Here is a 14,958-nt window from a genome sequence, read left to right on the forward strand (position 1 = left end):
ACACGCCGGGCAGTCTTTACTGGTACTAGAGGTTTGTACATACTGCTGTGTCCGTGGGAAGCATTCTCATTGTCACTTCTGGCCCTGAGGCATATTCCATGACACTTCTGGAAGATTTTCCTGATTTACATCCATCTGCCACACACTGTGTCCCATTGTCTCTACATCCCCAGTACAGCCTGCACCTAAAAGTTGTTCAACAAATACTCAACGTTAAATGACACAAAAGTCATTTGAATCCAAATCCTCCCATTTTCTTTCTCCTCCCTGAACTACAGTTAGAACATCAGAATGGCTCCTTTCCCTCTCTTCCTCATTCCCCTCACCTGATGGGCCATCATCGATTCTTTCTGGCTTTAGTCTCCAATTCAGTCTCCACATTCTCAATTAATTTCTCAACTAAAATCTTCACTGACTAAAGCAGTGTCCTCAAATAGCAGCATCAGAACCACCTGGAGGGCTCATTAAACAAAGGTTGCTGGTCCCCAGATCTAGACTTTCCAATTTAGTAGGTCTGGAATGGGACTAAGAATTGGCATTTCTGACAAATTCCCAGGAGATACTGATGCTGCTGGTTCAGAGAACACACTTTGAAAACCACTAGTAAAAAAGGTTCTCAGCTGGAAGTGGGCATTAGAACATATTTATATCTTGGCTCAGGCCTGCCTACTGATGCAGAATTTTCAGTGGGGTGGGGCAGGAAGGCATTTCTCGGCTTAAAGGCTCCTCGGGTGATTCTGATGCACTATCCTGGTTAAGAACCATGAATTCAATGATTAACTCCAGGAGCAGGACATCACCTTCTTCACAAGCCTTATTTTTCACATGCACCCAACTTGCCATTTTGCTTTCCAGTCACATGGAACCACAAGGCAGCCCGATGATTCCAGACCTTCGCTCCCTCTTTCTGAGCCCCAGATCACTTTTAGCTACTCATTTGTGCATCCATTCATTCACTGAGCATCTAGCACACACCAAGGACCAGATGTAGGGCAGAATGTGGTGAGCGTGACACATGCAACTTGGCCTCATGGAGCCTACCCTGTTGCTCTAAGCTCCTCTAGCACCCTCTGCTTCCCCTTTTCTCTCATTTCCCAGGTAAATACTGGCTTACTGTCACACTTCCTTGCTGGACGGTAAATTTCATGAAGGCAGGGACCGTGGTCTGTCGTTGGAGGTGCCCAATAAACATTTGTTCAGATTAAACTGAAAAGCTCTTCCCCTCACCCAGCCTTCCTTCTTTCTCTTTTCTTTGAGTATAGTTGACACACTACCTTACGTTAGTTTCAACTTAGTGATTTGACAGATTTATATGTTATGCTATGTTCACCATAAGCATAGCTACCATCTGTCCCCTTACATCACTATTACGATATCACTGACTGCATTCCTATGCTCTGCTTTTTATTCCTGTGACTTACTTCATAATTGGAGGCCTGTATCTCTCTTTCCCCTTCACCCATTTTGCTCACTCCCTCTCCCCTCCCCTCTGTCAGTCATCAGTTTGTTCTCTGTAGTTATCATTCTGATTCTGCTTTTTGTTTGTACATTTTTTTAGATTCCATTTATGAGTGGAATCTTACGGTATTTGTCTTTCTCAGTCTGATTTATTTCACTTAGCTAATACCCTCTAGGTCTACCCATGTTGCTTCAAACGTATGATCTCATCCTTTTCTATGGCTGTATAATATTCCATTGTGTATATATGCCACATTTTCTTTATCCATTCATTTACTGATGGACATTTAGGTTACTCCTCTGCCTTGGCTATTGTAAATAATGCTTGCAATACACATAAGTAAGGATATACAATGGGGAAAAGACAGTCTTTTCAATAAATGGTGCCAGGAAAACTGGAGAGCTACATGTAAAAAAATAAAACTGGACTACATTTTTTTTTTTTGAGAGCGAGAGAGAGAGTCGGGGGGAAGAGTAGGGGGCAGAGGAAGAGAGAGAATCTTAAGCAGGCTCCATGCCCAGTGCAGAGCCCAACACGGGGCTTGATCTCACAACCCTGAGATCATGATCTAAGCCAAAATCAAGAGTCGGATGCTTAACCGACTGAGCCACCCAGGTGCCCCAAAACTGGACTACTTTCTAACAGCATATACAAAAATGAATTCAAAATGGATTAAAGACCTAAATGTGAGACCTGAAACCATAAAAATCCTAAAAGAGAACACAGGCAGGCAGTAATTTCTCTGACATCAGCCGTAGCAACATATTTCTAGACACATCTCCTAAGGCAAGGGAAACAAAAGCAAAAATAAACTAGTGGGACTACATCAAAATAAAAAGCTTTTGCAGAGCAAAGGAAACCATCAGTGAAACAAAAAGACAACCTACTAAATAGGAGAAGATACTTGCAAATGCTCTATCTGATAAAAAGTTAATACCTAAAGTATATAAGGAACTTATGTAACTCAACACCAAAAAACCAAATTATCCAATTTTTAAAAATGGGCAAAGCACTTAAACAGACACTCTTCCAAAGAAGACATACAGATGGCCAACAGACACATGAAAAGATGCTCAACATCACTGATCAAGCCTTCTTTCAAAAATTGTCTCCATAGTCCTCTCTCTGCTGTTTTTCCTGATCTGCTCCAACTCCCCCCCCACCACAGTCAGAATTGAGCTCTGCCTTCCATGAGCCACAGCCCCTACCCCATAAAGACTTCTAACTTAGCACTTGGGATCCTTTAGTCTATGTTGCTTACAAACTAGCTCCTCCTACCAAACTGTGAGCCTCTCCTTTTGGCCTTTAATCTCTGTACTTCCTATTAGTAATATTTGGCAAATTAATGAAGTTGATTTTGTTTTCACTTAATCTTACTTCCCAATGTTTTTGCCCAAGCTTCCTTGTGGCTTTAATGAAATCTCCTTAAGACTCTTCAATTTCTCCAGAGTAGAAAAATATCATAATTTAATTTCATACACTATGGACTATGCACAACGTAGGATTCAGAGGAAAAAATGCTTATCAAGAGTCTGAATGAAATCCTCAGAGAGAAGGCAAAACATGCCTTGATGAACTGTCCACTGCATTCGGACCCAGGGCTTGGCACTGAGGTCTTAGCTCCAACTTAAACAATCATCCTGGGCATGCCAGTCACCCAGCCATTTTGCCTCCCAGTTCTATCATTTATAAACTGAACAAAAGACATGCTTTGTGATCGACAGTAAGTCTTGACAGCAAGTAGGATGCTACTTAATGAATTAAACAGCATCTCTGAAATTCATTTAAAAAAAATGAAATCAGACAACCTCTTGATAGAAAGAGGTGTCAGGAAAAGAGATGGTTACACTTTACAAAATACACAAAAGGGAAGTATTCTTGACAAACTCTGCCCAGGCCGTTGTGCCACTCACACAGTAGGCCTTCAGGGAATATTTCCTGGGCGAAAGAAACAAAACAATCTGTAAGTATTTCATTTAAATTGGCAGGCATGAGAAGCACCAATCTGCTCCCACGGAGAACCATCAGTGACTCATGCATTGCATGTCCCTCCTGGAAGCCAGTTTCCCCGCTTTGCCATGCTGAAGCCTATGCCAAATGTCTCCCATAGGTAAACAGCTCTGTTACTAGTGCTCCCACGGCCTCACATACACTCAGGGAGATCGTTCTACCGCACGTACTCATGACCGTTAAATGCACAGTTCGTAGTTATATATAAGCTCTGTTCTATCACCTTGACACCCAACTTGTCACCAAGCCAGAGAGGTTAAAATTCACTTCTAAGCAATACTGTGGTTACGTAAACTTCCTAGAAATTTAAGATCACATTCTACCTAGCAGCTGAGTCTTCCCTGGAGTAGCTTATACATTTTTTCAGCCACATACTCTTAGTATGCATGTAGACATGGGGAGGAAATAAAAATATATGAATTGCGTCACCAGCTTAATTTTCTCTTTAGTGGATTGGATGTGTGTATATGGAATGAGGACCCTAGAAAGTCCACACGATTCCTTCTGTTGCTTATTGGAAACAATGCTCATTCTATGCAATAAAAGGAATGGTTAATGAAGTTTATGTATCATTGGAGCAGATAATTTTACAAGGCTGTGTTCTTAAGGCTCCAGAATTAAGGATTTGACTGTGGGAGCAGGGAGTCTTGGGGGCAGGACACCCCAGATAACCTCACCCACATGCATTCCTCCAACAATGCTTTTCTGTATGTAAACAGAAAATAGAAAGGAGTATATGGTTTTTGTCCTTAGTATTAAATAGCTGCCTTTTCCTCAGCACACTCTTAAATTTCTGCACAATGCACAGTCTTCAGCACCCCAAGGAGCATAAACAAAGGATATCAGGCAAGTTCACCTACTCCCACATCACAGAACAATGCTTGTTGTTAACTAAGCAATTCCCAGGGCAAATGTATGATGTGTGGAGCCCAGAGTAAGTACTCAGGTTGGGTCCTTGGAATCTGAGGTCAGAAGCACGTGGTGCCCACTCAGTCCCCAGGGCTTTTAGAAAACATGAGAATGTGACCTAAAGTTTGTGCTTGCATCTACACCAAAGACTATTTAGGCATTGAGAGAAATTAAAGCACATTAAAGCCTCAAAACAGCTTATTGTTCATGCTCCAAGATTTAACCTTTTCCTTCTTATTTGCTGCTATGCTTTTCTTCTTATGAGTACTTAGGAATGTCTGCTGAATCACCTAAGATAAATCAAATATATACATAACGTGTCTATGTATAAAATAATCCTGCTAGAGCAGCAAATTATATAGATTTAAAAATTTGAAATTTGAAAAGTCCATTGCCATTTCCTAAATAGAATTATGACTCTTAACCTTTCCCTGGATTCTCAGACCCTGGGTTATATCACAAGACAGAATTTATAATCGGTACTTAATTTGTCCCCAAATATCTGTAACTATAAGCACTTAAAATACAAATGCAAACAAGTGCATGAAAAGATTTCTTTCCTCCTGACTTTTCAGGGAATATTTTGGCTACAGTCACACCCCATAGGTTTATATGATGCTCTTTAACATGTAATGGAACTTGGGGGAACAGTTTCTCCCCCTTGTTGTCTGGCTCATGTATAAAAGTGAAATAGGTTACTGTTTCCATTTTTATGAGTATACTATTATTAAGTCATTAAAATAATGAAATAATTAAATTTACTCTTTAATGTTTTTTTTTAAATTTATTTATTCATGAGAGTCAGAGAGACACAGAGAGAGAGAGAGGCAGAGGCAGAGGGAGAAGCGGGCTCCCCGCCTAGCAGGGAGCCTGATGCGGGACTCGATCCCAGGACCCTGGGATCATGACCTGAGCCGAAGGCAGACGTTTAACCATCTGAGCTACCCAGGCGCCCCTAAATTTACTCTCTAATAATTACCTATAAAATAATAGAATTGAACCAGGAAAGACAGAAAAAGGAAAAACTATATATGTATACATGCACAATATTTGCATAACTTTAAAGCCATTTGGAAATACCTGAATGCATGAGGTAATTATTTCATAGTATGAGAGTTAGTATAAGGTAAATACAGCCACATGTCTCGGGCTGAATGAAACTGGTGGGTCACCAAAGTTGTTCGGTCCTTTCTCGTACCATAGGCAATGCTAGTGCTAGTCTGTTATTCTAATTGACTTTACGTGAAGCCAACTGGCTAACCCAGGGTCTCTAAAGAATTATTAAATATCTACATTGTCAGGAAAATTACGTGCTACCAAATTTCCAGTGAGCTTTTGATATTCTAAAAGTTCCTTGGATAGACTTTAAAATAAGTGGTAAAGTTTAAAAAGGGGCAAAAACACGGAAAAAAAGATTTGTGAAGAAGAAAGACCAACACCATGGGCACAGTGTAGTCCCACAAACACTCCTACCAACTCTGCTTTGAAACAGAGATTTGAAACTTGCAAAAAGGCTGCTTTGAAAAAAAAGAACCACCAAGTTAGGACATTCTGGGTTAGATGACAGGGACTGATAAAATCCACAGTCTTCCATTCTCACACAAATGCAACAGGACATACATGCCTACTCTCCCGAGCCTCTCCTGGTCTGTTTGCTAAGGAGGAAATGCCTGCCACACACCCACCAGTGGAGAATCATCGAAAAATAGAGATTAGTGACAGTCAAACAACAAAAAATAGCTCCCTACCCATTGCCTCCCACTGAATGAACTTTGGACATATCGGCAAACTCTTCTTTCCTCTTACTGCTGCTGGTGTACTGCTCACTGTAGAGCTTGAGGGACATCTGCTCAACAGCATCTCTTTGTGCTTCCAGGTAGCATAGTTGAACCTCAGCCTGGAGAGAGAAACAAAGAGGAACTGCTGTTAATCCAGAAGGAATGCATTTCAAGTGATGTGTAACAACTCAAAGAATGGGAATTGTTCACATCATTATACTGCTCCTTTTTGGGTTGGATTTAATGGGATCAGCTGGGCATAGTACAGAATTATGTTTTAGATCTGAATCTTATAAGTTCCTCCTTAAAATACGACCTGAATAAATGAACTCTCAGAAGACTCAGTAAATATCACCAAATATCCCTGAGATCATAATACTGTATGATGAGATTTTACATGAAAATTTTGTGAAATTCCTTAATAATATTCTTCCTCATATTGCCACATATGTAACATTTATTTTTTAAAGATCTCCCTCCTACCCATACATTTGCATGGACACATATTCTGAACGTTTCTCATTATCTTCCCTGAGAAGAATAAAAAAAGCCTAGTACCAATTGTAATAGATCTTTAGTAGTGACAACAGACTTCCTTTATTCCTGTATTATTATCTTAATTTTAAAACAGAAGGGATACTGATTTTGCTTACATGTTGGTTTGAATTGTTACACCTTTTAGAGTTAGTTGGGGCTTACTGTAGTAAAGAGAGGTAGTAAGTTCACCATGCTGTTTTCTATCAAACCAAGGCCAAAAGAATGCTGAATGATATTTGGCATGGAAATGTATTGAATAAATGCTTTATTTATTGCAGCTGTTATGATCCCTGTGGCTTTAGGGTTCCCCAGAACACCAGATGAGACCAGGAATGCTTGCCCATGGTAACGGGGAGGGAGAAATGCTGAGTTCGTATGCACTGTGGAGCAAAAGAACTCTTCTTTCTTTTGGCCCTACTTCACTAAATCCAAGCACGTCTGTTCACATTTCTGATAAGCCTTAAAACTGCTACTTCTTTCTAATTTAATTGCATATTGTGTTAAAAGCAGTTCTGGGTCAGCTGTTGGGTAGTTGCCAGAATTCTATAATGTTGAAGAAAAGCCAAGTCAGACATGACCTTCTGCTTTTTGTGAGCCACCCAAGGCCTTTTGCCTCATCTCTGGCTTTATAGACTTGACCATGGAAGAAAAAAAACCCCCCAAAAACAGTGTTATAAAGTGGCAGCTGCTTAAAAGAGCAAATCAGGACTCTGTAAATGAAAAGGGTGATTTATGAAATGTATGATCTCAAGCCATTCTGGAGTTCCTATGTTGTTGCCTTCTACAAGCAGCTAATTATGAATTCTGTAGACTATGGAGGAAGAACTTCCAAAAAATGTGAAAATTACTATATTCTTATCATTGAAGTTTCAGAAATCAGTTAAAAACTGTAATCTGTGTTTGGTTCATGTGAATTTTTCTTGCCCAAACTAATTAGTAACACATAGTCAAAGAACTGAAAAACAATAATCCTCCCAAAGGCCAACCCTTTTCTACCTTTCCCCTCAAGACTGTATGGATAATGTGGAGATCATCCCACATCAAGTATTCTATTGAAAACCCCATTTGAATAGTGTATCTCCACCATTCGGTGCCAAAAGCCATGTTTGATCCCTAGAGGTTCTCATTAGTTTTTAACCAACCTAAGGCAACAAGCTGGACCACTCCTTGTTCTGGATAATGATCTCACAAACGTGTGCCACTGGTCACAAGAAGAGTCATCAAGAGTGAGGTCAACTTAATGTAGACATCACTACGAGGGAAAAATAATTGGAACTCATCCCTTTGAGATCCTAGGCCGTTTCTGTGTACAAAAGGACACACCTCTCATATAACAGGGATTCATGGAAAAGAGTCCAGAGAACAATGCTGAGAGCAACTTGAAAGATAATTAGTCACCTTATGAAAATGATTGAAATGTTTCAATGTAAGACTTTTATTGCACAATATCTCAAGGCATTTGACATAGGAAACGTCCCTGCACTAACAAAGAGATGAATTAGATGGCCCAAGTCTTTCCTCTCCATCTCGATTTCTCTCTCTGCTTTCAGTGATTCATTCTTAAACGTGATGATAAAAATAGAACCAAAGTAGCTCCTTCTGCTAAGGTTGAATGGCTTTGCCAGTCTAAATCTCTCTGCAGACTGGTTAAATTTTTCTCATACATTATATCTTAGTCTGATGATAAATTTTTAGGAGGAAGATTTGAAGAAAATACACTTCTTTAAAAAATAGTAATACTGGATCTCTGACTAAAAGGATTTTATTTATTAGCACTTATGATAGTAGTGGACATTTCTGGACTATATTTTACAAATAGTAGCTCAGTTGATTAAATAACATTCCTGCTGTGTTATCAGCAGAATTGGCAACTTACTCATTAAGGAAAATAAAAAGGAATAAAAGAGAATAGATTCAGTGACAGATCAGTCTGTTACTTCCTGGTCAGAGAGGCCCAGGGTGCCATCAATGGGAGTAGGTGTATAAAAAGAGCACTGTGGATGAGTGAAACAGATGAGTTGGATTTGAGTCTTTTGGTTCAAGGGACTGTTGGAATACTAAAATGAGATGTTCAGTAAGCAAGTGGAAATATTAAGCCCGATATATAATCCTAGAAGCAACAGTTGACATTAGGAGATGAAATGAGAATGCGATGGGAGAGCGTAAATGATGACAGAAAGAGGATCAGCTCTCACTTATTCTACTCGAGGTCTGCATTACCCCCTGGCTGACCTAATGTGATGGATTCTCTACCATTCTCCCTCTTTCCTTCTCCACCATCCCCAAATCTGTTTTACAGATGCTTCATTGATTGATTTCTGAATCATAGCTGAGATCACTGGTTATTGTGGCTTCAGGGCTTAATTCTGGACTGCTTTTCTTTATTTATACTATTTTCCATGGCTTTCAATGCAGTCTATGTAGTAATGGCTTCCAATCTTCTCCTCTGAGCTCCATGCTTACATATCTAACCTAACCACCTGACATTGCTACTTGGATTTATTTTAGGCAGAAGAATTCAAAACAGAACTCTCAATTCTCATCGTCACCACAGCCCCCAGGACTTCCTGTACTTAGGTCTTTCCTTTCAAGCAAATGGCACCATGTGTTGCTCAGGTCAGAAAACTGAAAGCCATCTTTAACTCTTCCTTTTCTTATTTCCCAGCCATTTACTCTCTAAATTTCATTGATTCCTCTCCCAAAATGTCTCTCTAGTCTGTCTGCCCAATTGCATTCCTGCCAGCCTCGTCCAAGCCTTCATCCCCTTTCCCCTGTGGTACAACAATTATCTTCTAACGTGCGTCTCTCCTCATCCATTCCTGCCCCTCCAACCCTCCTTTACAGTGGCCACAGTGGTTTTTATAAAACATAAGTTGGTTTCATACTGCATTCAGACAAAAATAAAAAAACAAAACAAAACCCCAAAACTTCCATGCCCCAAGAGATTTGGTTCTTGCCTACCTCAGATGTCATTTTCTACTTGTCTCTGTCTTGATTCACCATGCCCTGTAATCCCTGCCTATTTTCAGTTCTTTAAACAGCTCTTTCCTGTATCAGGACCTTTGCACATATTATTCTCTTTCTCTGGAACATTCTCTTACTAATGTCTTCTCGTCTTCCAGCTCTCAGTTGACATTTTATCTCTCAGAGAGGCCTTCCCTCACTACCCTATCAAAGGTAGATTCACTCTATTTTTTTTCTTTTTTGGAACAGTGTTAATTTCCTTCCCAGAACATAACACAATTTAAAATTCTTGTATTTACTGGTTTATGCTTTTTCTGTCTCTGACTCCAGACTCCTAGCTCCATAATGAGGCTGTGTCTGTCTATCTCCTTTGCTATTTTGTATTCCCCACACCTTGGCAGTATCTGGAACATAAGAAGGTCTCAGGAAATAATTGTTGAGCAACTGAATTGTACATCCATACCTCCATCCATTTATTACTCATATGTTCATTGAGTCTTTATCATGTGTCAGGAACTGCACCAGGGACTGTGGGTACAAAGAAGAATAAAACAAGAAGGGACTACTTTTCCCAAGGGACTACAGTAGAGTGGAGGAAAGAGTTATGCCAATAGATAGCTACAAGTATGCCAAGTGAAATGAATGTGGGGGAGGATGGGAATTAAAAAAATAATTGTCTGAAAGTAAGGAATGGGCAATAAAAGCTTGAGAGGGGTGGCATCTGAACCAGATCTGGGAGTATGGGTAGATTTTGTCAAGTGAAGAAGCAGATAGATTATCTTTATAGGCAGAGTAACTTGTCTGTTCAAAGGCCTAGAGTCATGAAAGGATGCGGCATGTTCAGGGAATGGTGGCTGGAGCTTTGGGGCATTTGGATGAAGAGTCTAACAGTGAAGGGGATAGGCTGTAGAGGATGTCAGGTTAGGAAATTTGGATGCTATGTAACAACATGCCAGCAGAAGATGTCACTGTTTCCGTGATGACCTTCATCTATTTCCATCTCCCTTTTTCTGTCATGGCAAGAGACTCATCTGATGGGTTAGTCCAAATATGCTCATAATGCTCCTACCTCCTGATATACTTTGAGAACACTGCATTGAGAAGGGAATCAAATTTCCATCAGGCCAGTGTCCCAAATAAATGCCTAAGAGGTTCTAGTAACTTATACCTCTAGTAAACCTTTAATATAATGTTATTGACTGAGTCCCCCCTCCCTCCCAATTCATACGTTGAAGTCCTAACCCTCAATATGACCATATTTCGAGATAGAGTCTTTAAGGAGGGAATTAAGATTAAATGACATCACAAGGGTGGGGCCCTAATCCAATAGGAATGGTGTCCTTATAAGATGAAGAGTATCACACAAAGAAAAGGCCATGCGAGTTCACATCGAGAAGGTGGACATCTCCAAGCCAAGGAGTGATGCCTCACCAGAAACCAAACCTGCCAACATCTTGATCTGGGATTTTCAGCCTCCTGAACTGTGAGAAATAAATTTCTGTTGTTTAAGCCACCCAGTCTGTGGTATTTTGTTATTGCCATCCTAGCAGACTAATACTCATAATAAAGTTAGAAACACTGCCTTCTCATCTGAGGTTGAGTATTATTCCTCCACTGCTTATCATTAATAGCATGCTTCCCCCTTTGTTTTATAAGCACCTAGAGCCTAAGTCACTAGGGATACTCCTCTTTAGATACAGACTACAAATTAATAACTTAATCAGAACATAAGACACAGTGTGCTAAAATATTTCATTTAAATTTGGCTTTGTATGTGGTGATCCAAATTCAATAACCTTCTTTGGGGCCTGAATAATTACTCACCCATATACTTCCCCCTGATATGGTATCTAATAACAAAATAGCTAACCCGTGATAAATTTGGGGGGTTAAATTCCCTAACAATCTTGAGGGATTAAACACATAATTACTTTTATAATCACATATAGACATATCCCTTACCCTGGTCCTAAAAAGCACTAATTTATTTAAGAAATGTCAATTATTTCATCATCACTGCATGTTCCAGCCTCCTTTTCTGGGTTAAGTATCCTGAGAACATTAAAATTAATTTCACTCTTTCTTAACTCATGCTGTTAGAGGTCTGTCTTCTCATTCACACTGTACTTCATAGCTTCCCACTATAGCTACCTGCCTACTTGCATCTGGGTCCACATCCTCTTCCTTCCCCCCTGTTTCTGTGGAAACTTTCCATATTTCTATCTAAGACCAATTCCTTCACCTGTGCACCAGACCTCCTCTTATCTACATAAAGATGATCACTTTTACAGTAAATTGCCCTTCTTTCCTGCATCAAGTTTTTTTCTCTCCTCTGTATTATTCTCATCAGCACAAGCACATCAGCCAGAAAAATGCCGTTGCTTTTCCCTTGGTGAGGAAAAAAAAAAAAAAAGGATAGATAATAAATAATCCCTAGATATCAATTGACACTGATCTATCCTCTTGCCAAAGCCCCATACCTCTGTTCTCTGTTACAGCAAAATCACTTTTACATACACTCTCTATATTCACCATGTCCAATTCCTCTCTCATTTTCTCTTGAACACACTCCAATCAGGCTTTTGTCCACATTCCCCATGCCAATGGTCAGCCGTCAGTCCTCAACCTATCCTGACCTGCTCCAGCAGGGCTAGCAGGCATGCTCTAGGAGCACTTGACCCTGTGTGCAAGACAGCTCAGGCCCTAACCCCCCTCAGGTCTCCACAGAAATGTCATCTCCTCTTTCAGGTCTTCTCTGATCTCCTGCTTAAAAATTCAACTCACACCCGCCTCCCCCTGCAATCCTTATACTCCTTCATACATATTTGCTGTATCTAACCAAAATGTGTTACTTATTTTGTATTGTTCATCTTCCCCCAGTGGATTAGAAGCCTCATGAGGGCAGGGACGTTTGTCTATGTGTGTGTTGCTGTATCAAGAGCACCCAGCACAGCACAGGGTATAGGACAATCACTCTATAAAAATTGGTTGGATAAATCCTACTGAGTTTGAAAATCTGAAATGGCTTAAAACGTACAGAGACATAAAACAGATTGCTTGAAGGCTGCGGCAGCCGCAGCTTGATTTCTGAAACTCTGGGCTTTATTCTCACTTAGAAAGCAGGCTATTTTTCTCTTGGACAAAAGAAAATTATTGAAATATGTATCTTGTTTTCTTTTCTCTAGGAAAAAAAAGGAGAAGATCTTCTTTAATTCAAGAATCACTTGATAATGTTTTATTCAGCTAACAGAGTGATCTTTTTTAAGATTTTTTAAAATTTATTTATTTGAGACAGAGAGAATGAGAGAGAGAGAGCACATGAGAGGGGGGAGGGTCAGAGGGAGAAGCAGACTCCCTGCCGAGCAGGGAGCCCGATGCGGGACTCGATCCAGGGACTCCAGGATCATGACCTGAGCCGAAGGCAGTCGCTTAACCAACTGAGCCACCCAGGCGCCCTAACAGAGTGATCTTATATGTCATATATTATATTAGAAACTAACCAGGACAGTCACACACATATAGAATGAAAACTTTAGCTCTTGTCTTCATGTGGTAATCTTCACAATGCGTTTCAAAACAAGTTTTAAGTCTTCTGGGTAGGAACTTGTTTTAGCTTAATAAAATCTGATTTCTCATTAAAAAAAAAAGGAAGAGTAATTTAAGCTTTTGGAGGAGACATGAACAATGCCATAGTTTGTTTCTGGAAGAGTCCACAGTTAGGAAAATCCTTTATACAATGAGGGGGGTGAGAGAAAGAGAAGACTGTATTTTTCCGGTAATAACTTTGTCATTTGGAAATATATTCCTACTTTTACTACACAGACTTCTCTTAACCTTTGATGTAGTATCTTTAAGCACACTCCTTTTTCTCTTCCTTATATATTTACTATGACTTCTCTCCCCGTACCACCCCCCCACCGCCTTGTATCCCGTTCATGCAACTGGCCCAGATTGCCCCTTCTTCTGGAAGCACCTACAGGTCTCAAGACCCCATGGGTCCTGACAAGGACTTCCAGGGTTGGTGAGAATCTACACTTGTGAATCTCCATGATTTTGTTTGGTAGAGCTCCCCATACTCCTGGATTTAGAGCTATCACCTTTACAGTGCTACTGTTTTTTTCTCCCCCTGCTCAAGATCCTGGTTGTTTGGTACATTTTTGCCTTTGTCATCATAGTAGGTGGTTCATAATTTCCTTTAATAACTCACCTTTGGGACTGAATTCAAAGTGTATCTCCTTTGAGGAGGGTTTGACATAACAGTATAGAAGAATCCTGAACTCACTTCCTCCCATGAACACAACAAATATACAGCTACATATGGAACAATTTCATCTGAAAAGGACCTGAAAGCTAACTGAGCAGCACTTCCACGGCAAAGGATAAAAGGGCCATATTGAGAGGGGTGGGATAGGCAGAGACACAGTCTAGAAAGAAATCTCATCTTAGGTGCCGCTGATGAAGGAGAATTGGAAGGCAGGCAAGCAGGGACAGGAGGCCCCTGCCCTAAGAGGAAACCACCCTCACAAAGATTTTATACCACCCTGGAAGGAACCCTCCACCCTTTCCCATGTGACAGATAGATGACAACAACCTGATTAGATGATAGGCACAGGGAGGGTTAGTCAGATTAAAACAGCCTGCCCATGGGCGCCTGGGTGGCTCAGTCGGTTAAAACAGCCTGCCCACAAATCCATAAAAACCCCTAAAGCCCATAAAACCTCTTGGGTTCCCTTCCTCCTCAGTAGCTTTGTACTATCACTTTGCTATTGTTCAGTAAACCTTGTTTTGCTGCCCACCACTGTGTCTGGTTTTCCTCTTCAATCTTCAAAGTGATGTGACCAAAAACAGCAGGCACCGATAGAGGAAAAACCCTGTAACACCATGACCCACAGTCAAGAGGGATCTCGTAATATGAAGCTTATCCCCAAGGAGCAAGGGGTTTTGACACCCTAGCCATTGGGAACTGCAATGGAGACATGAGCCCCTAAAGTGTCTGGTCTTGAAAACCAATGGGACTTACTTCTAGGAGAACCATAGGGCTATAGCAAATGTAAAATCTACTCTTTTTTTTTTTTTTTTAAAGATTCTATTTATTTATTTGAGAGAGAGAGAATGAGAGACAGAGAGCATGAGAGGGAGGAGGGTCAGAGGGAGAAGCAGACTCCCTGCCGAGCAGGGAGCCCGATGCGGGACTTGATCCCGGGACTCCAGGATCATGACCTGAGCCGAAGGCAGTCGCTTAACCAACTGAGCCACCCAGGCGCCCCTAAAATCTACTCTTAAAGGGCCCATGGACAGACC

The 14,958-nt window shown here is 40.6% G+C and overlaps 1 protein-coding gene across 1 annotated transcript in view; it reads right to left on the reverse strand.

Moving 5' to 3' along the window:
• Positions 1-14,958, reverse strand: part of LOC118002845 (A-kinase anchor protein 6-like) — a 286,400-nt gene that overhangs the window by 127,794 nt on the left and 143,648 nt on the right. Inside the window, exon 7 of the mRNA XM_034993450.1 lies at positions 6,127-6,275. Within this exon, the coding sequence (XP_034849341.1) occupies positions 6,127-6,275 (149 nt within the window). The remainder of the gene's footprint in view (positions 1-6,126; positions 6,276-14,958) is intronic.

Source organism: Mirounga leonina, unplaced genomic scaffold (assembly GCF_011800145.1).
Source record: "Mirounga leonina isolate KUSES-001 unplaced genomic scaffold, KU_Mleo_1.0 Mir_83, whole genome shotgun sequence".
In the NCBI taxonomy this organism is placed as follows: Eukaryota; Metazoa; Chordata; class Mammalia; order Carnivora; family Phocidae; genus Mirounga; species Mirounga leonina.